This window comes from Heteronotia binoei, chromosome 17, assembly GCF_032191835.1.
Source record: "Heteronotia binoei isolate CCM8104 ecotype False Entrance Well chromosome 17, APGP_CSIRO_Hbin_v1, whole genome shotgun sequence".
NCBI classification, from domain to species: domain Eukaryota; kingdom Metazoa; phylum Chordata; class Lepidosauria; order Squamata; family Gekkonidae; genus Heteronotia; species Heteronotia binoei.
In genome coordinates, this window is record NC_083239.1 from 2271448 (window position 1) to 2294750 (window position 23303).

Genomic DNA, 23303 nt, shown 5'->3' on the forward strand with positions numbered 1-23303 from the left:
CTTTCTCACAGGGGCTTGAAGTAGATTTTATACATAGTGAGTCAGTACGATCAACGAACTGGAACATTCAATGAACAAAGAAGAAGAAGATGATGATATTGGATTTATATCCCGCCCTCCACTCCGAAGAGTCTCAGAGCGGCTCACAATCTCCTTTACCTTCCTCCCCCACAACAGACACCCTGTGAGGTGGGTGGGGCTGGAGAGGGCTCTCACAGCAGCTGCCCTTTCAAGGACAACCTCTGCCAGAGCTATGGCTGACCCAAGGCCATTTCAGCAGGTGCAAGTGGAGGAGTGGGGAATCAAACCCGGTTCTCCCAGATAAGAGTCCGCACACTTAACCACTACACCAAACTGGCTCTCCAATGAGATCAGATTGTAGAAATCTGGAACCACCAGAAAGAACTGAGGCACAGCATAAGCATTAACATGGCATCTTAATAGGTACAGCGTATGTAATAGGATTCTACTTACAGTAAGCTATGCACAAAAGTATAGCCCACAGTCCCTAATAATGTATCCAAGTAAATAAGTTCGTTAACCACTTTGAACAGTGCAACCCTGTTACCTGCACAGAGAAGTCATTTTGAATAATTTAGTTCTGCATAGTTTGCAGAAAGCCAGGATAGTGAGAGCTTTCCTGACCTCCTTGGGCAGGCCATTCCATACTGTGGTAGTAGGAGGAGAGGGTCTTTCTTACGCCCCCATATCAGCTACTGCTTCAGGACATCTCATAATCAAATACATAATACTCATTATGTTCTCTGTGCAATCGAGGGATATGAGCAGGAAACCTGCTTGCCAATTGCCAGGCCTACAGGTTCTGAGTATGTGACTATTGTCTAAAGGCTTCATGTTTTCTGCACCATTTTCTAAACCTTTTGATTCAAGACAAATGCACATCTTTTCCCCTCCCAATGCCAATTAAAAGGAATCCTCTCTTGTTTTAAATTATCCCATTTTAACCACTCTACCTGAAGTGATAACTGGTGACTCAGGATGAGATGCCATGGAAGTATCAAGATTTCCACTGCTCTCTCCAAACTCCTTCTTGTAAATAGATAGCATGTAGGATATTCTGTAGTCAAGTCGAACACTTAGTATAAACTACAAGACAAAAGGATAATAGGTCATTTTTATTTTATTTATTTTTTTTGCAACGAAGTTTGAATCTTTTGGCATCTTTAAGAACAAAGTTTAATTCTGGGTATAGGCTTTCATGTAAATGTACACTTTTTCAGATATTGTTGTTTTAATCATTCCATCCTGGCTGTCACAAGGCCCTGGGCAACATACAACATATAATTTAAAACAATATATAAAGTAAACAATATAAAAACAATAAATGAAGATACATTTTTTTTTTACAGTTCCAGGAGCATCTACAGATAGCATATAAAAATGGGGGACAAGTCTCCGTGTAGGACTGCCTCAGTGCAGGCCTGCTGCAAAAGGAAAACCTCCACATGCTTTTAGGAAGCTCCTCTGATGAGTGCTCCCCCTTACCTCCATCAGGGAGCCTTTTTCCTGCCAAAATGGCAACGTGATTGAAAGAGAGGGAGAACTCTTGCCTCAGTTCCCTTTGCTGCCATGGAGCGTAGAACAGAGCATGGCTGTGCCAGTCCACAGCAGGGAAAGGAGGAAGGGATGCGTGCCTACACAGAAGACAATCGAGGAACATCAGTTACCGGCAAGTGCAACCATTTTTCCTTGTTCATGTTCTGTGTAGTCCCACATGGGAGAATAGCAAGCTCACATACCAAGGAAGTGGGTGTGGGCTGATTATCAGAATAATGACTGTAGCACTGTTTTCCCCACAACTGCTTCCCTCCTGAAATCCACATCAATCCAGTAGTGCTTCATGAACTTGGATGGCGAGAACCAAGTGTTATCAGAAATGCTTTGATGTGTCCTCTTTTAGATGGGGAAATTAGCAAGAGGGAGACTGAGGTAGAGCGAATTAGGAGCTGAGATCTTCACCAATGATACAAAGGTCTGGTTTCAGGAAGGAAGACTCCAGATCCATTGTATCTTATAATGTCTACTAGAAAATTATGTAAAAGGTACAATCACATGCACAAACAATATAATATACACAAGCAAGGACTAGGAAAGATAGAGGTGATCGATAGGGGTTTATAGGGATGGTTGAAGCAGGTAATATTACCTGTCTGAAGTGCAGATGTCCATGTAGCAAGGAAAAATGGAGAGGGGAGCATGCACGACCAGTGTGACACGCCCAATAAACCCAATTACAGAGCGTAATCGGGGGGGGGGGTGTACAAACTGTATATGGTACCTTACAGAATGGACGTGACATGATTTGAACTCAGTTTATATAGGGTTTTGAGGGAAGGAGACCCTCCTGTAACTATGGAGACCTTATTGGTCATTGATGGGCATATCCTGAACACATGAATGGATCTCCAGGTGAAGTAATAAGTGTCAGACTGGGTTGCGATGATTTAGGATGATGGTTAATGGTTAAATCAATTTATCTGAGATACCTGGAGGAAGAGTAAGTATAGAAAACAAGGGATTTCTCCAGGTGGCAGGCTTTACTATAAGAATAAACAAAGATAGGAAGAGTTGCAGTACGAAAACCGGGAGATGGCAACTTAATTAGTTGGCCAAGGATTACAGCAGAAACAATGCTTACGTGTTGAACTCTTAATCTCATCATTCAGATGGGAGGGGGAGAGTAGTCAGACCAGGGAAATGCCTATGTTGTACTCCGAGCCAGACTCCAGCATGTTTCTCTGCTATTTGACATCAGAATGTGTTCTTCCTTGGCCTGTTTTCTGACAATAATCCATTTTGTTTCCAGAGCTGGGAACCCCATTATTCAGGTCGGGTACCCCTATAGAGGCATGCAGCGTCTCTTGGCCACACAAGTTCCTGCCTTGCAGATCTCTCATATATCAACACTGCATTGGAAAACTGCTGATGATCAATGGGCCCTCATTGAGTGAGCTTTTATGAGTGGACAGTCCACCTTTGCTCTGTCATATGCAATTCTAACAGCTGATGTCACCCATCTAGAAAATAACTGAGCTGACACAGTCCTCTCCTTACTAGAACCCTTAAAGCAGACAAATAGGTTGCTATCTTTTCTGAATAAAGATTTTAATAAAATGGGAGGGGTGTCTTGTAGTTCATCTGGATTCCAGGACAACAGGTCCGAAGTGGCCTTTGAAAGGCGATGTTGCATCTCAGATGCACTCTGTGAACTCATCCCAGGGTAGGCTGCACTTGATGGAGGTTACCATTAGAGGTGTGCATTCAGTTCGGCCAAAATGAATACACCCCTGAAAAACAGCTGATTCGGCTGTATTAAAGCAGTATAGATTCTCTGATCTGATTCGGGAGCCGTATACTGCAGCTGCAAATTGCCGTCCATTCGGCCCCATTATACCCTATGGGCCATTGAAATCAATGGCAAAATAAGGTATAATAAAGTGCGGCTGGGGGGGCAGGGGGTTTGAGGTAGAGGCGCCAAATTTTCAGGGGACTCTCTCCTAGAGAACCCCCAAGTTTCAAAAAGATTGGACCAAGGGGTCCAATTCTATGGGCACCCAAATAGGGTATTTCTTCTGTGAGTTTGTGGTTCAGTGGGCAGATGCTTGACATGCCGGAAGTTCATGCCCCATATCTGCTGCATGGCAGTAGTGCATTTAATGCACTGGTTCTGTGCAGCAGTCCTCGCAGAGAGCCTGCACCTCAATTTTCACTGAAGCGTCATTGAAAATCTGGAGCCTCTATCTCAAACCCCCTGCCCCCAGCTACACTTCATTATACCCTATTTTGCCACTGATTTCAATGGCCCATAGGGTATTAATGGGGTCGTATATTTGGAAATAGCCATGTATCTCCTGAATCAGATTTGGCTCCCAAATCTGCTATTAGGAGATATGCGGTGTCCTGTATTTTTTAGCCCTGAATACCCCTGAATCTGAATTTTTCCATTTTTTTTTCTTTTACACACCCCTAGTTACCATTGTGGGAAGGTTTGAGATAAATCCCATTGCCCCCAAGGGGGAATTACCTGGGGAGGGTAAAAACCGCACTGTGGTTGAGGGAGCCAGTGTCCTGCCTGAGGTATTTTGGGGTCTGACCAGGTGGAAGACTGCCCAGCCAAGGGTCAGTCTTCAGCCTTCAGAATCTGAGGGGGCATCTCAACAATATTGTCCCTGAGGACTGATAGTCTGTCACTCCCAAGGAGGGGGTGATGACATATCCTCTCTCCCTTGAAAGATACCCTCTGGCATCAATAGACAGAAAAACAGAGTTGAGGCAAGTGAGACCTTCGAGGTCAAGTGAGCTTTCCGAGTTCAATCTGGTGACAGTGATCAGTACTGACTTGGAGAGCTCAGTCACCTCGACTTCAAAGCTCACTCCAAGGTGAACAACGTCAACTCCATGGGGAAAATGAGTGATTGATCCAAGCTGGAGACAGACCTCAGCACCAAGAAGACAAAGACAAATGGCATTGAGTGGGGGGTCAAGGCAGAGACTTAGTTGTTTTTGTGCTGGAGGATCAGTTGGATTGTGACAGTGCTGACTCCAAATGCTTAGATTTTCTTCTTAGCTTTTTTAGCTGGAGGCTCTGTCTCTCTTTGTGTGGGCAAGGCCTCTTCATTGTCAGGCTTAGATTTCAATGCCAGGACTGAGGCTAAAAAAGGAATGCAAGATCCATTATGGGAGGACTTGGTTTATTTTGGTGGTATACCTAATAATTTTTCCCATAATGCCATTTTTAGGCAGGAAGCCCAGTCTTGGCATACTTTGGGGATGAATAGCTGGCAAACTTGGCAGATGCTAATATCGTGCCCTTTTCCTAAATACATTATGCATTCAGCATGTTCATAATTCCAAACCATTTTTGTGCTGCAGGGTTGGCACTTTTGAAACAAGACCATGATGTTTAAAAGCAGGTAATTTTGCTCTCTAGTAATGAAAAAAACCCTGAAGAACACCTGAAGATGTTTTCTCAGAACACCTGACGAAGTTTTCTCAGAACACCTGACGAAGTTTTCTCAGAACACCTGACGAAGTTTTCTAAGAAGCAGCTTGCAGAATGTCTTCTCTCCAAAGCGGTAGAAAGAGAACTGAGGGAAGAGTGCTCCCTCCTAGAGATGTGAAGGCCTGGAAAAAAAACTGGAAAAAATCTGGGGGAAAACCTGGGTTTTTTCCTGTTTTTTTTCCTGAAGCCTTTTTTGTTTTTTTCTGAAAAAATGGAAAAACTGAAAAAAAGAAAAGAAATTGATTATGGAACGTTTTATTTTAACATGATGAATAAAATATTTTAAGACAAGGTGTTCAAATATTTTCCAAAGCATTTCTTAAAAATATGTATGGTATCAGATTATTCTAATTTCGGTGCACTGAAGACAAGCAAGTCCTAGGTCATGCCCATTCGTTGAAACTTAGTCCTACACTCCCTTCTATACACTTCCCCCCTCTTCAATACTTTTTAGGAGAATGAGTTTTTTACTTTTTATTTAATACTGTGGAGAGGAAATGTGAATAATTGTTACTTCTGGATTTTTAAAAATTGTTTTGTGGAGGTTTTTTTGTCTGTTCCACATAAACTAGTAAACAGTTCAGGAGATTGTTGCTCCATTTGTTACAATTACATATTATTATTAAAAAGTAAATTCCGTTTGTAATAATTGTTTGGATACACTATATTTTTAATGTGCTAGTTGTCATAATGTCATGCCAAGTAAAATTGTCCATAATCATATTTTATGTTCCTAAAGTAACAGAATGACTTTCAATCTGGAAAGAAAAAAGCAGTGCTAATATAGCATTTTTTTTCCAATTTTTCCAAAAATTTCAGTTTCCCCCCCCCAAAAAACTGTTTTTTCCCCCCAAGCTTCAACATTTTTGGAAATTTTACATCTCTATTCCCTCCCCCTCTGTCATGGAACTATTACCACAGGAAAAGCGGTCCAACTCTGATGGAGCGGAGCTCATCAGAGCTTTCTAGAAGCTTTTGGAGTTTTTCTTTCCATGGAGTTTTTCTTTCTTTTTCTTTCTTTCTGCACCAAGGTAGTCCAGTCTTCTACTATCAGAATACACAAGACTCAGAACCCTAGTCTAGTACAAAAAACTGGTGAAGTAACTTTATGCTCAAACCAAAATCTAGTGCTACAGCTCTAAAAACCAGGTCTTGAGTCCTCATGCATGTTCCTTAATATTAATTGAAGATATCTGATATGGCTTTTCCTAAAAGTCCAAAGTGGCTTACTGATTAAAACCAACTTAACAATAATTAATAATGCTTTAAAAGCAGAGTAAAAGTCAGACATACAACGAAGAGCCTCAAACACACCATATCAACACTAAAAGACTCCTTCAACCATGTCCTGTCTCACTTGCCTTCCTAGCTCTAACAAAGATGGATCAGCCATCATTCTATAATGCAGTCACAGAGGAAACCTTGGATGGAGCTGAAACAGTCCTCATCTCCCTCAGGCACAGGCTGCAGAAGCAACATAATGGCCTGAGCTCACAGTGAAATACATCACTAATGAATTCTATTAGTGCTTTCGTTTAATTTTAGAACAAAGGTATTTTTACCTGTAAAATCTCAATGATTTTTAGCTTGGTATCCATCACAGTAATATCTTCACTCTCTACAGTGCCCGTTTGTTTGTTTGGGTGAACACTTGGAGGTACATCAGGCACCGCGGGAGGAAAGATGGATCCTCTGCTCAGAACCATTTGCGTCATCATCTCTCCGACCCCATGGATGGTCCTCATAACATTGTTTCCTACATATCAGAAATAAACACAAATATAGAGGTTTGCTACTGAACACTGGCTGCTTCGATTTATATGACTGGTACAGAAAAAGAGGAGTTCGACATAAATAAATGATGTTTTGTAATTAATAAAATTCATAACTCATCTACAAATACCAAAATGATTTTTTTTTTTTACAAAGTCCACCAGTTGAGTCAAATAAAGATATTTCAGCTCTCAGCCCAAAACTGGTTTGAATGGGATATGTTTGCTGACCAATTTGGAAAATATGGAGCAGAACTTTGCTGCTGAAATTCAGCTTTGCGCTTGAACATGGCTTTATCCCAGGGAAGAAGCATTTCAAAAGCGTTTTCTGCACTCCGTTTTAGCCCATGGAACAGGGTACAACTGACAGAAATAACTGGTACAAAAGATCAATCACTTGCCTATATAAGAAATAGAATAGAGAGTATTTTGAAATTGAAAAACAAAACAATATTAAAACTTGAGATTTAAGAAGTCTGAGGCACGGGAAAGAGATTGGGAAAGTTTGCTCTGAGCCATAAAAACAACAAATAAAAAAACCTGTAATGACAACTCCAAGAGGATTAAACACACAGCTCCCTGTCTCCTGTCACATTCCAGACACTGTTTTTTTACCTCTATTTTTACAAATGGAAATAGAGATACCCAGGAAAGTAGGGTAATCTTGCCTTTGGGTATGAAGGAATGGCTTCTGGCAATGGCCAATGAGATTAGGATTTTAATTTTTAAAGAAAAGCACCTGGGCCCAATTTAATGCCACCTGTTCAAAATTGACCCAGACTGGTGGATGCAGATTTTGGCTGCTTTTTCCACTGAAATAAATAAGAGGAAAGATGCCCAGAGTCTGGCATAGTGCAATAACTGTTCTGATCTACAAAAATGGGGATCTACAAAAATGGGGATTCTTCACCCAAAGGGTGATTAACATGTGGAATTCACTGCCACAGGAGGTGGTGGCGGCCACAAGCATAGCCACCTTCAAGAGGGGTTTAGATAAAAATATGGAGCAGAGGTCCATCAGTGGCTATTAGCCACAGTGTGTGTGTGTGTATATATATATATATATATATATATATATATATATATATATATATATATATATAAAATTTTTGCCACTGTGTGACACAGAGTGTTGGACTGGATGGGCCATTGGCCTGATCTAACATGGCTTTTCTTATGTTCTTATGATGGACCCAATGAATTACTGTCCAGAAAACTTGTTGTTCACTATAGGAAAACTTTATAGCTGAAATACTTTTTGAAAAGTTGGGATCTGAGGTTGAAGGAAATAACATTCTGGGAAATGAACAAGCTGGTTTTAGAAAAGGAGCAAGTACCATCAACCATTACCATTCCCTCCAGTCCTTGGTTGATAAATACAGGAATTCTGGAGGAGGCATGTTGGCAACTGCCTTCCTGGACCTAAAATCAGTGTTTGATACAATCTCTAGACTCTGGCTATGAGAAAAGCTGAAGAAATACAGCATTGAACTACATCTCCTTTAATTAATTAAACAGCTTTACATCCACCCTTCTAGATGAAGGAAGGTAGGACAGATATCTGAGCCGTTTACCCTAGAAAAGGAGTCAAGCAGGGATGTGTACTTGTGCCCCTGTAGTTCAGTATATATATAAATGACCTCAGATCCTGTCTTCTGAAGGAAGCATGTCATCTTCCACATTTATCCAAGCACAAAATTCTTCTATATGCTGATGATGCAGTGATAATGTCTAGACCAATAGTGGGCCTTTGCACGCTGTTAAAAATTTTTAAGCTTTACTGTTATCGTAAGGGCTCGTCTATCAACATGGTGAAATCCGTCATAATATTCACCAAAAGAAAAACAGGACAATCTTCAAACAGGACATAGCTGGCCAGCCAATGGAACAGGTAAATCAATTTAAATACCTGGGAATCTACTTTGAAGCATCTCTTACATGGAAAATAACGGTCAAAGAGAAACTAATAAATAATGTATTAAAAGTGTTAAGCACTGTCTGCTGTTTTTCCCTTCTTACCTCCATCCTGAAATTTGCTTAATCTTTCAAAGTAGGATGACACAGGCCCTTGTACAATATCAAGGATAGCTAGGAGTGTTCTGGTCAGCCTCAGTAGTTCACTGAAACTATAAAACCCAAAGTATATGAGATTGCGAGCCAGGTGCACCACCTACAGAAAGGCAGGGGGGAAAAACGGAAAGATCAACAGGGAGAACAAAATGTCAACACGAAATTAGTCATGAATGGATCTGGACAAGTGCCACTGGAAGGATTTGTTTTGCAGATGTATATCTGCAAGTTTGATGGAAACTATGGATCCTGCCTGAAATAGCTCAGGGCCTGAACCCGGCCATGAAATGACGAGGTCATTGCTGTGCTGCAAACCTAGGGACTTCAGGTCATCAGAGAAGAAATTGGACTACTCTGACATAAGGCTCCCATTCTTATCAGCACGCGCCTGGACAGCTTGTTCACTCGTCCCAGTAACATATAACAGGGGAGGACGGGATATAAATTTGATAAAATAAATTAAAAAATGAATACGAAGTGTGAGGTTCTCATGAACTTGACAACATGCTGGCTATGATCAGGCAGGAATTCAGCTCTGGAAGGCCTGGGAAGGAAGGTGGAGCAAAAGACCTAAAACCCAGCATCGGGTTCAGGGACCACAGTTGTTATTACATTGTAACTATTATTTTTATGAAGCCTGTCCTCTGCATTTCTTCAGGATGTAGCTGAAAGCCATTTCAGAGCTAGCTCTGTTATGGTGTGCTGTTTGAACATATGAAGCTACCTTATACTGAATCAGACCCTTGGTCCATCAAAGTCAGTATTGTCTTCTCAGACTGGCAGCGGCTCTCCAGGGTCTCAAGCTGAGGCTTTTCATACCTATTTGCCTGGACCCTTTTTTGGTGATGCCAGGGATTGAACCTGGGACCTTCTGCTTAACAAGCAGATGCTCTACCACTGAGCCACCGTCCCTCCCCGTCCCTTGGTTTGCATCACTCTACACCATGCAACCTGAATTGTTAAACCTAGATAGACTGTATGCATCAAGCACATGTGCATATAATGTGGCATAATTTATTCTGCTTCTGTTGAATCACAGAGAAGGGCAAGGAGCGATGTGAGGCAGCATCCCATGATCTCTGACAAGCTTTCAGAACCCTGCATCTGGTTTCTGGATCTTTACCAGGCAGTTTAGTTTTTTTACAAGCTCTGTAGCAGTAGCTAGATTTTCAGGATGATAAATTCTGTATCCAACCTTGCACATCTTCTGTGCTTGTGCAGAATCATGCGCACTCTTCTATCAGTGCATGGGCATGATGAAACGCTGCACTTTGGGTCATGCCCATGTGATCTGAGCACTCTTACATTACCCCAGCAGAGCAGGAAGGAAGATGCTAAGTCTCTGGAGTAATTCAAAGACTGGACCATTGGTATAACTAGGAGCTATCAGAAATTACCATGTATACAAGACAACAGATGGGAAGATTTGCAAGTAATAGTAAGGAAAGAGCAAAGAAGAGTGAGCTAAACAGCTTTAGTACTTTGCTAGTCTTCTTCTGGCAGGTGTTGATCTGAGCTGCATGTTAGGTGCTGGCCTGGGTGATACAAAAATTACCTCAAAAGTTAGCTTGTTCTTATCTTTGTCTCCGAAGGGAAATGGCTGATTCACAACTTCCCTCAAGTAGTCTTCTACAAATTCCATTGTCAAGGCAAATTTCCTCTTCATGTCATTCCTTGTTGAATCCGTGAAAGAGTCATACCTACATAAGAAGGCAATGAAAGCAAACTAAAGGAGCAGCATTCATCAGGAGGCAGAAAATGCTCAATACTTTGCCATACTTCTCACTTCCAGTTAATTCAAAAATATTGCCAATGAAATGTCAATTTATTTGTTTATTTTGTTCCCCTTATATCCCACCCTCCCTGCCGAGGCGGGCTCAGGGCGGCTCACACAGACATTCGCATGCATGAATAAACATAAGGGTATAACATTAAAACCATAAAACACAAAATAAAATAAACATAAATACATAAAAATGTTGATGCTATGATCTTAACCATTTCCAAATTTGTCATTCTCTGTACAACAGGTCTTAGTTGTCCTCTCTGCAGCTGCTGTGCAACAGATTGTTGTTGTTGGTTTATATGTTGCATTAAGCTGTAGCGGCCAGCAACCTTTTAAGTTGTTATCGAACCTTTCACGCTTTTAAGTTGTTATCGAAGTGGTATCCAACCCCACAAAAACTGGCACCCATTTCTAGTTCAGTAAGTCCACACTGCTGGAAAGAGTGTGGACAATGTGGAGATTATCTGCACTGCTGGCTCACCTGTTCTTTATATTCACTCTTTTTGGGAACAAGTACTTAAACAAATTCACACAATAACTGGTATTGAAATCCTATGTAATTCTGACCATCTTTTCCTCAATGGTTGAAAGTCTGATTCTTGCCCCTCACAGATCTGAAGCTATTTCAGTTCTTTTCTACACAGTGAAATCAACTATAGCTTCACACTGTAAAGTCAAAGCTCCCCTAGATGTATCACTATGGTGCAGAAAGTTATGGAACCCATATAGGCTGATAACAGCAGGCCAGTTGAGGGCAGATGGGAGGAGTCCTAAATTGGGCCAGCTCAAAAAGAAGCTTCTCAAAGGGCGTTTTCGCACTCACCTTCAAGTGGTGCGACCACCCTCCTCACGCCGGCGGATCTGCAGGGATTTCGCACCAGAAGCGCCGGCGCACCCAAAAGAGCCGGCGACTTCCGTCGCGAAACCAGCTCAAACGTTTTCCTGCTTCTTGGCGGTTTCCGTTTGAGCTGGTTTCGCGACGGAAGTCGCCGGCTCTTTTGGGTGCGCCAGCGCTTCTGGTGCGAAATCCCTGCAGATCCTCCGGCGTGAGGAGGGTGGTCGCACCACTTGAAGGTCAGTGCGAAAACGCCCAAACCATCCAAACGCTCCCTCACAAGCTGTTACAAACCTGTCCGTGGGGCGACTTGGCGCAATCAGACAGCTGCAGTGCACCATCCCCTGTAGCTTGTTTGGGCTTTTTTCCCAATCATTTTTTCGTCATGTACATGAGTGCTCATGCACCCATGCACCTATGTGCTTGATAGCAATATTTTAAAAAAGAAGAACCACCTGGAAGCAGCTTGGTATGGCTCGGTTTCAAACCGTCAATGTGTCTCGCTTGCTCTCTTCCGCATCCAGACGCTGAAGACGCAACTTGTGTGCGGCTCAAAAATTTACTACCACTTGAATGTGGTAGCTTTTTGAGCCACTCTGAGGACACCAGATGATGGGGTGAGTACGGGATGGGGGTGGGCAGCAGATGTGCTCATTACAACAGATTTTTCAAGTTGGTTTCTGAGGCATCTCTGGGTTGCCTCACACTGCTGAGCCATATTATGGCCACACTTTCTGATAATTTATTATTATTTTTTATTTCTCAAAAATTTTCATCCAATTTTGAGGCGATCTGACTCCCCTTGATGGAATATTTATCAAAATATGATGACATTCCTGATTTGATTGATACACTCTCTTCATGGTAAACTTACCAGATTTTAAATTCTTTAGACTCTTTATTGAAAGAAAGTGTTTGAAACAACTAATGCTGAAGATTTCTAACATATGTATAAAATAGACATCTTAGTTAAAATGCTGAGCCCCATGGGGCAGAGTGGTAAGCTTCAGTACTGCAGTCCAAGCTCTGCCCACTACCTGAATTCAATTGGGAGGAGCAGCAAATACAATAGAAAACAGATCTTGACTGGTTGGAAAACTGGGCTAAAACAAATAAAATAAATTTTAACAAGGGAAAATGCCAAGTTCTCCATTTAGGTAAGAAAAATCTAATGCATCATTATAGGATGGGGGAGACTTGTCTTGGCAGTAGTATGTGTGAAAAGGATCTTGGGGTCTTGATGGACCATACACTGAACATGAGTCAGCAGTGTGATGCGGTAGCTAAAAGGACCAATGCAATTTTGAGCTGTATCAACAGAAGTATGGTGTAGTCCAGATCACGTGTGTCAGGCTCTGTTCATTCATTGCATTATTAACCATTGCTACTAACGTTAATCAAATGTGCAAGGGGATTCTTACTAACCAGAAATGGGGTCAATCAGAAGGGAGGGGGGAAGAGTAGAGAGCCTTTTCCCAGGACTATCAAAGGTTGCCAAGAGTCTTTGAAGCCACCCATAGGTGCCAGTTTCTCACCTCCTCTCCGAAGGCTCCAAGGCCAGCACCTCTGGGCAATGTAACCACCAACGGTAGAGATAAGGCAAAGCGCTGGGAATGTCTCATATGCAAAAGAAGCCTTTTGTTTTGGGAACTGTGGGGTAGATCTGAATGCTTTGAAGTAGAGGATGAATAGCTATAGATTGAAACAGTCTCTATCAGTTCCAATTTACCTGCTTGCTTGGAGTAACTCTGAAGTATCCAATAAATGCAACTTTGTTTTAAACTACTAAGTCTGCGTTCTTGTGAGCTTCAATGAACCCATGCCTGACAACGTGAAGTGATGGTATTGCTTCACTCTGCTCTAGTTAGACCTGACCTAGAGTATTGTGTTCAGTTTTGGGTACCACAATTTAAGAAGGATATAGACAAGCTGGAACACCCCCAGAGGAGGGCAACAACGATGGTCCAGGGTCTAGAGACCAAGCCCTATGAGGAAAGGTTGAAAGATATGGGTATGTTTAGCCTGGAGAGGAGATGGCTGAGAGGAGATATGATCACCATCTTCAAGTACTTAAAGGGCTGTCTTATGGCAGATGGTATGGAGTTGTTTCCTGTTGCCCCAGAAGGTCAGATCAGAACCAATGGGTTGAAATTGAATCAAAAGAGTTTTTGATTCAACATTAGGAAGAACTTTCTGAGAGAGTGGTTCCTCAGTGCAATAGGCTTCCTTGTGAGGTGGTGGACTCTCCTTCTTTGGAGGTTTTTAAAGAGAGGCTAAAAGCCATTTGACAGCAAAGCTGATTCTGTGAACTTAGGGGAAGGTATTTGTGAATTTCCTGCATTGTGCAGGGAGATGGACTAGATGACCCTGGAGGTTGCTTCCAACTCTATAATTCTATGATTTCCACTATAAATGATTTAGCTTGCATACAATGAGCAGAATAATTGAAGAATTAATTAACAAAGAAAGTATCCCATTTGTTCCACAACAGATAGAGATTAAAAAATAAAGCCAAGGTGGATGGTGATCTTTTTGAAGAATCACTGCAAGACTAACAGATTCCCCGATGAAGCTTCTTGGCAAAATACATAGGGGATCTGTGGGATTTTAACTGAATAATAAAATACATTTTTACTTTTCTTTTGCACCACTGGTTTTACTTTATTTTAATCTCTTAGTGACTGGCGTGGTCTTTCCATTTTCTCTAAGAACAGGTGGCAATGCTATATTCTACAAATCTACTTAAAAACAAACTGTGAACATGACAATCTTCTCTGGTTAGTAATCCTCAGTATATGGTATTCAGAGGTCTCCTGCCTCTGTACATCAAGGTTTCACTGTGCTTACCATAGCTAATGGGCATCAATACATCAATCCTCCATGTGTTTAGCCATTTAAGCCTGTGAGATGAAAAACACTGGCTCGGATTCTAACTACATTTTCCCCTCAGAAGAGACAATCCCTGTGAGTGGAAGGGCATGGGTGCAACTTTTACCAATTCTCCACTCCAAAAACAGACTTTTCACTTCAGCCCCACTCACAGTTTTCCTGGGGGCCCAGCAACCCCAGAGGGTCGGGATTCTGGAAGGCATGGTCAATATCATCAGGAAAAGGGAGGTTAGAAACTTCCCTTTTGCATAAGATCAAAGCCACTTTATTTTATCTGTCTGAGGGCACCGTCGATCAACTCGCTCTGCTCCTTTCGAAAGGGAACTTACTCATGGATGGTTATTTTAGTAGGGATTTCCGTCCATAGTCGGGCATATTTCACAGGCACAACGGTTTCCTGAGGGTCTCTATCCACATGCATATGCAACATGAGGCGGCAGAAAGAGGCTTGCAGGTCATAAGGCAGGCTCTCATCTGACATGCAGCGCAGGATCAAATCTACTGAGAGCTGGGTGGAAATCTGGTTGATTGCCAAGTACTGGCGGTCCAAACACATCCGTGCAAAGAGGTTCAGTTGATACCTTAAGATAAAGAAACCGTCATTTCCACTCCACGGTGGCCTCCTGAAGGACATATCTGAAATCTGACGAGACGTGTCTTTCAATCTTTCAGAACTTACTTATAAAAGGTGTACAGATACACAAACACGAACACAGCAATTCACCTGCTAACCCCAAAGCAACTTTGAAATCATTTGTTTTAGAAGTAAATTTCGTAACCTAGTCTTGCTTCATACTAGGGTTGCCAGCAGGGCTTTTTTTGTAGCAGGAACTCCTTTGCATATTAGGCCACACACCCCTGATGTAGCCAATCCTCCTGGAGCTTCCAGCAGGCCCTGTAAGGAATTCTAGCAGGACCTCCTTTGCCTATTAGGCCACACACCCCTGAGGCAGCCAATCCTCCTGGAGCTTCCAGTAGGCCCTGTACGAAGAGCTCTGTAAGGAATTCTAGCAGGACCTCCTTTGCCTATTAGGCCACACCCCCTGATGTAGCCAATCCTTCTGAAGCTTCCAGCAGGCCCTGTACGAAGAGCCCTGTAAGGAATTCTAGCAGGACCTCCTTTGCCTATTAGGCCACACCCCCCTGATGTAGCCAATCCTCCTGCAGCTTACAGGAGGCCCTGTACGAAGAGCCCTGTAAGGAATTCTAGCAGGACCTCCTTTGCCTATTAGGCCACACCCCTGATGCAGCCAATCCTCCTGGAGCTTACTGTAGGCCCTGTACTAAGAGCCCTGTAAGCTATCAGAGGATTGGCTACATAAGGGGTGTGTGGCCTAATATGCAAAGGAGTTCCTGCAACAAAAAAAGTCCTGGATGCCAGGTCCGACTCTTGAACTATCTGGGTATTTTGGGGATGGATCCAGGAGCATGGATGTGATATCACTTTTGTGATGTCACATCCTGTGATGTCACTTCCAAGTCAAGTGATGTCATTTCCCATGTGCCACCCCTCACTTCCAGTACACTGCACCCCACTAGATTGTTGTTGCAGTTTTATAATGAATACTAGAGATAAGGCCCATTGTGAAGAAAAACACAGCTCTGAGTGAGTGCCCCCCACCCTTACTGTCTTCCAACCCACCCAAGTGAAGACATTCACCGCCCCCACACACACACACCTCAAGGGGAGCTGATTTCTGCAATCTGAAGATCAGTTGTAATTCTGATTGATCTCCAGCCCTTGCCTGGAGATTGGCAACAGTGGTTCCACAGGAGGAAATAGCTGGGTTGGATGGTGGCGTGTATGGCATTGTATCTGTCTGAGGTCTCACTCCTTCTAAAACTTCACCCTCTTCAGGCTCCACCCCTTCAGGAATTTCCTAATCTGGAGTTGGCAAACCTATTTCCTTCCCTTTATTTGCCTCTCTGACTTCAGCTTTCCATCACCTCCCCCTGCCCTGCATCCTCTAATTAGGAAAAGGACAGACTTTCTCCACAGTGTGTGCGTGGGTCAACCAAAGCAGCTTACATCATTCTCCTCTCCCCCCTTTGATCTGAACAATAACCCTGTGTGACAAGTTAGACTGGAAGTCTATGACTGATCCGAAATCACTCAGTCAGCTTCCACAGCAAGAACTTGGGTCTGGCAAACCCCGCTCTGAAGCCCTAATACCTATGCCCTCCTCAAGCTCCACTACAGAATCTCCAGGGATGTCCCAACAACATGGTACTGGCAACCCTAGTCAGGACTGGCCTCAATGAGTTTTTCCTCAGAGGCCTTTAGTGATACCTTTCAGAACAACATTCTATCTCTGATAAAGTTGACTTCAATCTCTCTCTGTCTCTTGCTTTCCCTCCCTATCTGTCTCTCTCTGTATCTGGCCTACTATGACAGGACACCATCCCCCCCCCCCCCCGTCACTGGGTGTTTCCTTCCCAGAGGAGGATAGGGAGGAGTTGTCAGCCAATTGAGGGAGTCCTCAGCCAATGAAGAGAAAGCCTTCCCTCCACCTCCATTCCTCAGACAATCATGGGAAGGCTTTCTCTATGGCTCTTTCCGTCCTCCTCAGTCCCTCAGCCAGTCAAGGGAAGGCTTTCTTTATCTCCTCTGCAAAGCAGTGCTACAGGCAACTTAGCCAATGAGATCAGGGAGAGGCAGCAACTGCCAGAACCAAGGTTGGTTGCCTTTGACTGACAGAATCAGCTTGGCTGGCTAGCAACAGCCACTTGGGTGAGAGAGAGGAGTGGAGTCAACCAATGAGTTCTCCCTCAAAGGCCAACATAGGATGTGAAAGGGCCTCGCCCACCAGCTTCTACTGAGAAAATCAAGCTTAGTTGGTTTTTATTGAGAGAAGCAAGGTTAGTTGCCTAGCAGCAGCCACTGCCTAGCAGTTTCCCCAGAGGCCCAATCTTCATCTGTCCTGGGGCTGCCAGGGGCTGGGGGAGAGCAGAGTCAGCCAATGCGATGCAAGAGCAGTTGATGAAGGGTTTGACGGGCCAAAGGTTGATGCGCCACAGTCCTACCCAGTCCCAACCAATGAGGGAGCTTGGATTTGCCAAGACCAAAGGGGAATAATATATAAAAGATTTTTGCCACTGTCATTGTAATTGTAAAATGAATCCTGGAGTTCTACGGACTATACATTATTTATTCACTTGTTTTTTGGTAGCTGTGTAATCTTTTTAAAAACATGCTTAAGTGGAATTAAGTCCTGTTAAAATCACGTATGTGCAAGTTAAAAGAAATAAAACTGTGACAGTATCACAAAGAAAGTTTAAAACATTTCCCATGTTATATTATCAACAGTGGCTTGACTCTGAAATGTCAAATAATGCGGGTACCGTTAAAAACTTGATTACTTTTGACTAAATATTGCTACTCAACCAGTTAATTGTAAAAGGGATTTGATTCCTAATAAACTGATAAGAATTTGCCCGCTTCAAATCAACATGCCCTTGTGATGCTATTGATACCAGGTGAAAGATGTTGCTTTTCCATGCTACCCAAAGCAGAAGTTGCCATGGGAGGTGGGAGGTCCTTCTCTTCCTCCTAATTTTAGGCTCAGAATTTCTGCCTACTTGCTATAGTTTGGCATTTCTTCCTTTTATAACTAATAGGCAAGAATGAAAAATCTGAGCTGTTTTTCTTGTCAGAATTATGATGCTCTCTAGGTAGTCATGAATGATTCTTGAGAACCTTTCCAGGTTTTACACATTTTATAATAAAGGCTTAAAATTCAAGGATTGTTGAAGTTATCAGCAACAGGAGAATTTCATCTGCTCTTTAGAACCCACAATAATGGGCCTAAATGGGGGGAGCAAGAATTCAATTTTTATTTAAATACCGTATTTTTCGCACCATGAGACGCACTTCCCCCCCCCAAAAAAGTGGGGGGGAAAGTGTGTGCGTCTTATGGAGCAAAGGTACCTACCTTCCTTGGGGGGGGGGCAATCCGCTGCCTCCGCCTCTGATCCCAGCGCTTCCCCCGTGCCTGCCTGCCTGGCTCCAGCTCTGACGCTTACAGCAAGCGCCAGGATCACTCCTTCTGCCCTCCAATCCCGGCGCTTGCTGTAAGCATCAGAGCTGGAGCCAGGCAGACAGGCACGGAGGAAGCACGCCGCCCTCTCCACAGCTGGCGCTCGCAAAGCGCTGGGTTTGCGGTGAGGGCAGCGTGGAGCGATCCCAGCGCTTGCTGGAAGAAGCTGGAGCCAGGCAGGCAGGCGCGGGGGAAGCGCCGGGATCGGAGGCAGAGGCAGCGGATCGCCCCCCAGGAGGAAGGTGCGTCCTATGATCCGGAGCGCCTTATGGTGCAAAAAATACGGTATTTATTTATACCTACTTGTCTCCACAACAGGGCCCCAAAGCAGCTTACAATATTCTCCCTTTCTTCCTTTTATCCTCGGAACAATCCTGTGATGTAGGTTAGGCTGAGAGGTGTGACTGGGCCAACGTCACCTGTAACACTTCCACACCAGAGTCTTTCAAAACCCGGGTCTTCCAGATCCTAATCCAATAATCTAATTACTGCACCACTTTGCAAGGTAACTTTCCACCCGTCTTCCTACTGAGGGATCAATTAGGGATTAGTCTAGGGAACTGCTGTAGTTTCAGGCATGCCCAGGTACTTCACCAGGTCCTGAAGCCAACCCCACTTCCATCACATCAAAATAAAAACAGCATGACAGCACCTCTGGTAGCAGCATTCATGGACTGCGGCTTTATTTAGACACTGTTTTTATAGGTTTTCCCCAACTTCCAACTTAACAATACTGAAAATGGGTGTAGTTTAGGGTTGCCAACTCAAAAAATACCTGGGGACTTTGGGGGTGAAGTCAGGAGACTTTGGGGGGTGGAGCCAGGAGACTTTCCCATTCCCTAAAATAAATAAAAATATAGCAGTGCAATTCCCCTGAATAGTCTTCATTTCCTTGTCCCCCAGCAGCTGCAATTCCAGTAAATGAAAGTAAACACACTAATAAAGCAGCCAAAATAAACAGAGTTTGCAAGCACACACTTTTCTGATCTCACTGGGGGCTTTGTGCACAGGAGCTGCTGTATTTCCAACCAACTTTTTCACACTAACAAAGACAAGTGAAAAGAGAGAGAGGTGGTGTTTTCCTCCATCCTAAAATCAGGTTCCTATACAAAGACCTCTGAAATGAATCCAAAACAAGCACAGAAACTGTGCTCTCTTTCACTCTCACTCACTCTCTCACACACACACACACTTACTAGCTCTGGTTCCTATACAAAGACATTTGAAACAAAACCAAAGCAAGCAGAGGGACTGCGCTCTCTCTCTCTCTCTCTCTCTCTCTCTCTCGGCTCTATTGCTAGCCTCTCCCAATGCAGCTTTCACTTCCTGCTCAAATTTAAAGGCACGCACACACATTAAACACAATGTGTTTGCCTGCAGAGATCTAAAGGCGCAAGGTGGCTGTGTGGGTAGGGCTTCCCCTGCCAGCCAGTTGGCTGTGGGCAGGGTGGAGCCTGGAAAACTGAGGGTTCCCCCGCTGGGACCAGAGGATTGGGAAGCCTATTGTAGGTGCATTTTTTTCAAAGGGGTAATTCCCCCACCCACCCCCCGGCACTGATTTAATTCCTAACTCAGGACTATGTAAACTGTATATTGCGGCCTGCTGCAGGTGCTTGAGAATATTTCTGCATGGTCTAGCAAACAGTTAAAACAAGGGTCGTTTTCCCACTGACCTTACTCCGGAGCAACGTCCCTCTTCACCGTGCAGCGTCTGCACGGATTTCGCACCAACTGCTCCGCAGAACCTGGAAGAGCCGCAAAGTCCCGCGGCTTTTGCGTCGTGAATGTAAACTGGTTTTTGGCAGTTTCCATTTGCGACGCAAAAGGTCGGGAACTTCCTGGTTCCTCGGAGCAGCCTCGGAGCAGTTGGTGGAAAATCCGCGCAGACGCTGCACAGTGAAGAGGGACGCCGCTCCGAGGTAAGCTCAGTGGGAAAACGGCCAAGATGTTTACTGAGGTCCTAGTATGCCACCAATCCTGTTGGTGGATCGTAACTTACACATGCCTGTCTTAACTCCAGTAGATTTATCTGGGAATTTTGAAAGTTTGTTGAAACTTTGTGTTTCAGTGCTGATGAATCCTGAGAGGATGGAGAGAACTCAGCATTCCTAGAAGATCCTAGAGTTAACGCATGTTCCATCGGCCACCACTGTGTTCTTCAAATGAACACTGCATTACCTGTAATAAGTAAGGATTTCTAAATCACTCTTGTTGCCCTCCTTCGCTTCTTGAGCAAGATGCCGGATTGTCTTGCCATGTGGCTCCTTATTGCTATCGATCCAGTACAGCCAAACCTCTTCCTCATCACTATCGTCAGAAAGGCCAGAACATTCCATGGGACCATCCACTTGCACTGAAACCAACCTTTAAACAAACAAGCCATGCGATAGCTAGTGATGATCTACATAAATAGTGCAAGATAATAGTATGCGTAAAAGGAAGGTTCTAGTTAACTTACTTGGTCTGAATGAGAATATCGGCATTTCCTGGGTTCAGCATATATTTACAAATCAGCTCCTGAGTTACTGGGATAGCCGTTGCGTTGGAAACACACAAGTCAGATAGATAGTCCAAGAACCTTGTAGGGAAGGGGGAATTATGAAGAAAACATCCACAAAAATCACAGTTTGGATTTATGAAAAACAACCGACACAAGGATCATCGACAGTACCCTGCTACCAAAATATGGACCACACTATATAGAGATATGGGTTACTTTAAGAAGTAATCCAACAGATTCCTTACACATACATATCCAGAGCTGCTATCCAAATAAAAAACAGCAGTGTTTAGAAAGCGGGGGAGAGGGGGGGATACAAATGTTGCTTCGAACCTTGGCTCTCTGTTCCTCCTGAGTAAATTCACAAATGTCTCTATTTCTTTAGCTGTGATGTGTTTCTCTAGTAGCTTTCTGTTGTTGTGCAACAAAGCTGTGATTGTGTCTTCTGCTAAGATATCATAGCCAATTTGCGACTGCATGACACAGAAGTTCTTTGCAATGTATTCCTGCAAGAAAATCCCAGGATAGTCTGTCAAATCACTTGAAAGCTGGAAGAGTACTTCCCCCCCGCCCTGCGCCTTTTGAGGTTGCCACTAGAACAAAATGGCTCCTTCACTTTATTTTTTTAGGATGAATTGCGCCACCCCAATTTCTTTATTGTTTTCCGTTATTCCATCGCTATTCTGCCTTTCCCTGCCTCTTATTTTAATAATAAAACACTCACATTAGAAAAAAAAAGTACCTAATACTAGTACTTCCACATCCCTGTTTGATTCTGGACACCAAATGCCAGTGCAAAGAACAACCTTTTACAGCTCACCCAGGCCTTTTATGGAAAGTATCAACTATGAAAGCAGCCATCATCCCCACCTGTGTTTAAGCACTAGGTGTTCAAATTTGGCACATAGATGATGAAGTCACACCGTCAGTTGATTTTAACAGTCATGACTATGCAGAAGACTAGAAAGAAAGGGATCCTGAAGATATTTGGACCCAGTCACAAAGAACTTTAAAAGTCAAAACCAATAACCTTGAATTGAGATCAGAAAGCCACTGGGAGTCAGTGCAGTTGCTGGAATTCTACAGGATGATAATAAAAAATGCTGACTTCTGATTATCAAAGTTGCTTGTTAGAACCAATCTCTATTTTGTTTCTACCCCACAGAAAACGTTTTGCTATAAACACTGGAGGGAGGCACAGTCAACCCCTCCCCCTTCTGTAGAAGGACTTTAACAGGTGAGCTCACCTGGTACTTTTCCAGAACAGCTCTAAGAACACCAAGACTGTGGGGAAGGAGAAGCATACTGCCAGTAAGAGCAGACCCCTTTGGACTCTCCCCAGCTTTTCCTACACCCCTCCCTATCAGGTCTTCTTCCCCATCTAAGCCTTTTCCCTTGCATACAACAAAAATACTAAAACAGACAATTTAAATTTGGCACATGAATGATGAAGTCACACCGCCAGTTGATTTTAACAGTCACGACTATGCAGAAGGCTAGGAGCACTTTAATGAAGAGCTATCCCCTCTCCCCAAAATTTATTTTTTTGCTTCATTTTCTAATAAGAAGAAAGCTCTGTCCTGGAAGGGAAATATCCTTCTTTGACCAATAACAAGATAGACTTATTCCAGACTAATGAGTCTGTGAAAGCTTTCAACAACACATGTGAATGAATATTTTTAAGGAACTTTTTATGCCCCATTCTTTCAACTATGTGTCATATCAGTTTGACTCAGGAAAAACAGATAAAAATGCCAAGGAAAAAAGTTAAATCTGATTTACTTCCAGGATGCCGATCTACTTCTAAACTTTTGATATTGTTACTTTTTTTTTTAATGAACTATTTTGAACAAGCTAAAAACAACATAGTAGCAGAAATTTGAACTTTCAGTTTTCAGGACCTATGGGCTCCCCCCCCCCCTGCTTTTCTCCCATCCCCATGGGATTATCTAATTTTGCTTTTTTGCAATTTACTGATGGAATGTACCGTATCTGCTTCTACCTGTACTGGCTGGGTACTTTTAGGTCTGAATTAGACACATATAATGAACTGAATTTTTTTTAACCTATGACTTGCTGCCCATCTGATATCTCCTTGTTTAGAGGGTAACTTTGACTCTTGGAATGTTTGTATAAACAAACAAACTGAATTTGCTCCGAATATATCTGCAGGCTAACTGCTTTTGGCATCCTGCCTTCATTTTCTCTCCTAATTGCCAGCTGGTAAAGATTATATATCCATCCTCCTCTCTATAACATACTAAAATTTAGCACTTTATTTTTTACAATTTTTTTTTGTTTCAAAATCCCAACATTAAACTATACTAACTAATACAATTAATATTAACATAAAATCCTTTATTTTCTTCCTTGTTAGCCTATATCCCTTTC

The 23303-nt window shown here is 43.0% G+C and overlaps 1 protein-coding gene and 1 non-coding gene across 2 annotated transcripts in view; both read right to left on the minus strand.

Annotated features, from left to right (window-relative positions):
- The window catches only part of ITPR2 (inositol 1,4,5-trisphosphate receptor type 2), a 320928-nt gene that overhangs the window by 197182 nt on the left and 100443 nt on the right, over positions 1 to 23303 (minus strand). Inside the window, exons 16-23 of the mRNA XM_060257486.1 lie at positions 21246 to 21418; positions 20871 to 20990; positions 20591 to 20776; positions 14705 to 14956; positions 10421 to 10565; positions 8815 to 8965; positions 6586 to 6779; positions 975 to 1107 (exon numbers count right to left, since the gene is read on the minus strand). Of these exons, the coding sequence (XP_060113469.1) occupies positions 975 to 1107; positions 6586 to 6779; positions 8815 to 8965; positions 10421 to 10565; positions 14705 to 14956; positions 20591 to 20776; positions 20871 to 20990; positions 21246 to 21418 (1354 nt within the window). The remainder of the gene's footprint in view (positions 1 to 974; positions 1108 to 6585; positions 6780 to 8814; positions 8966 to 10420; positions 10566 to 14704; positions 14957 to 20590; positions 20777 to 20870; positions 20991 to 21245; positions 21419 to 23303) is intronic.
- On the minus strand, positions 9706 to 9772 carry TRNAN-GUU (transfer RNA asparagine (anticodon GUU)). The gene has a single exon. It is a non-coding gene; the product is annotated as a tRNA-Asn (tRNA).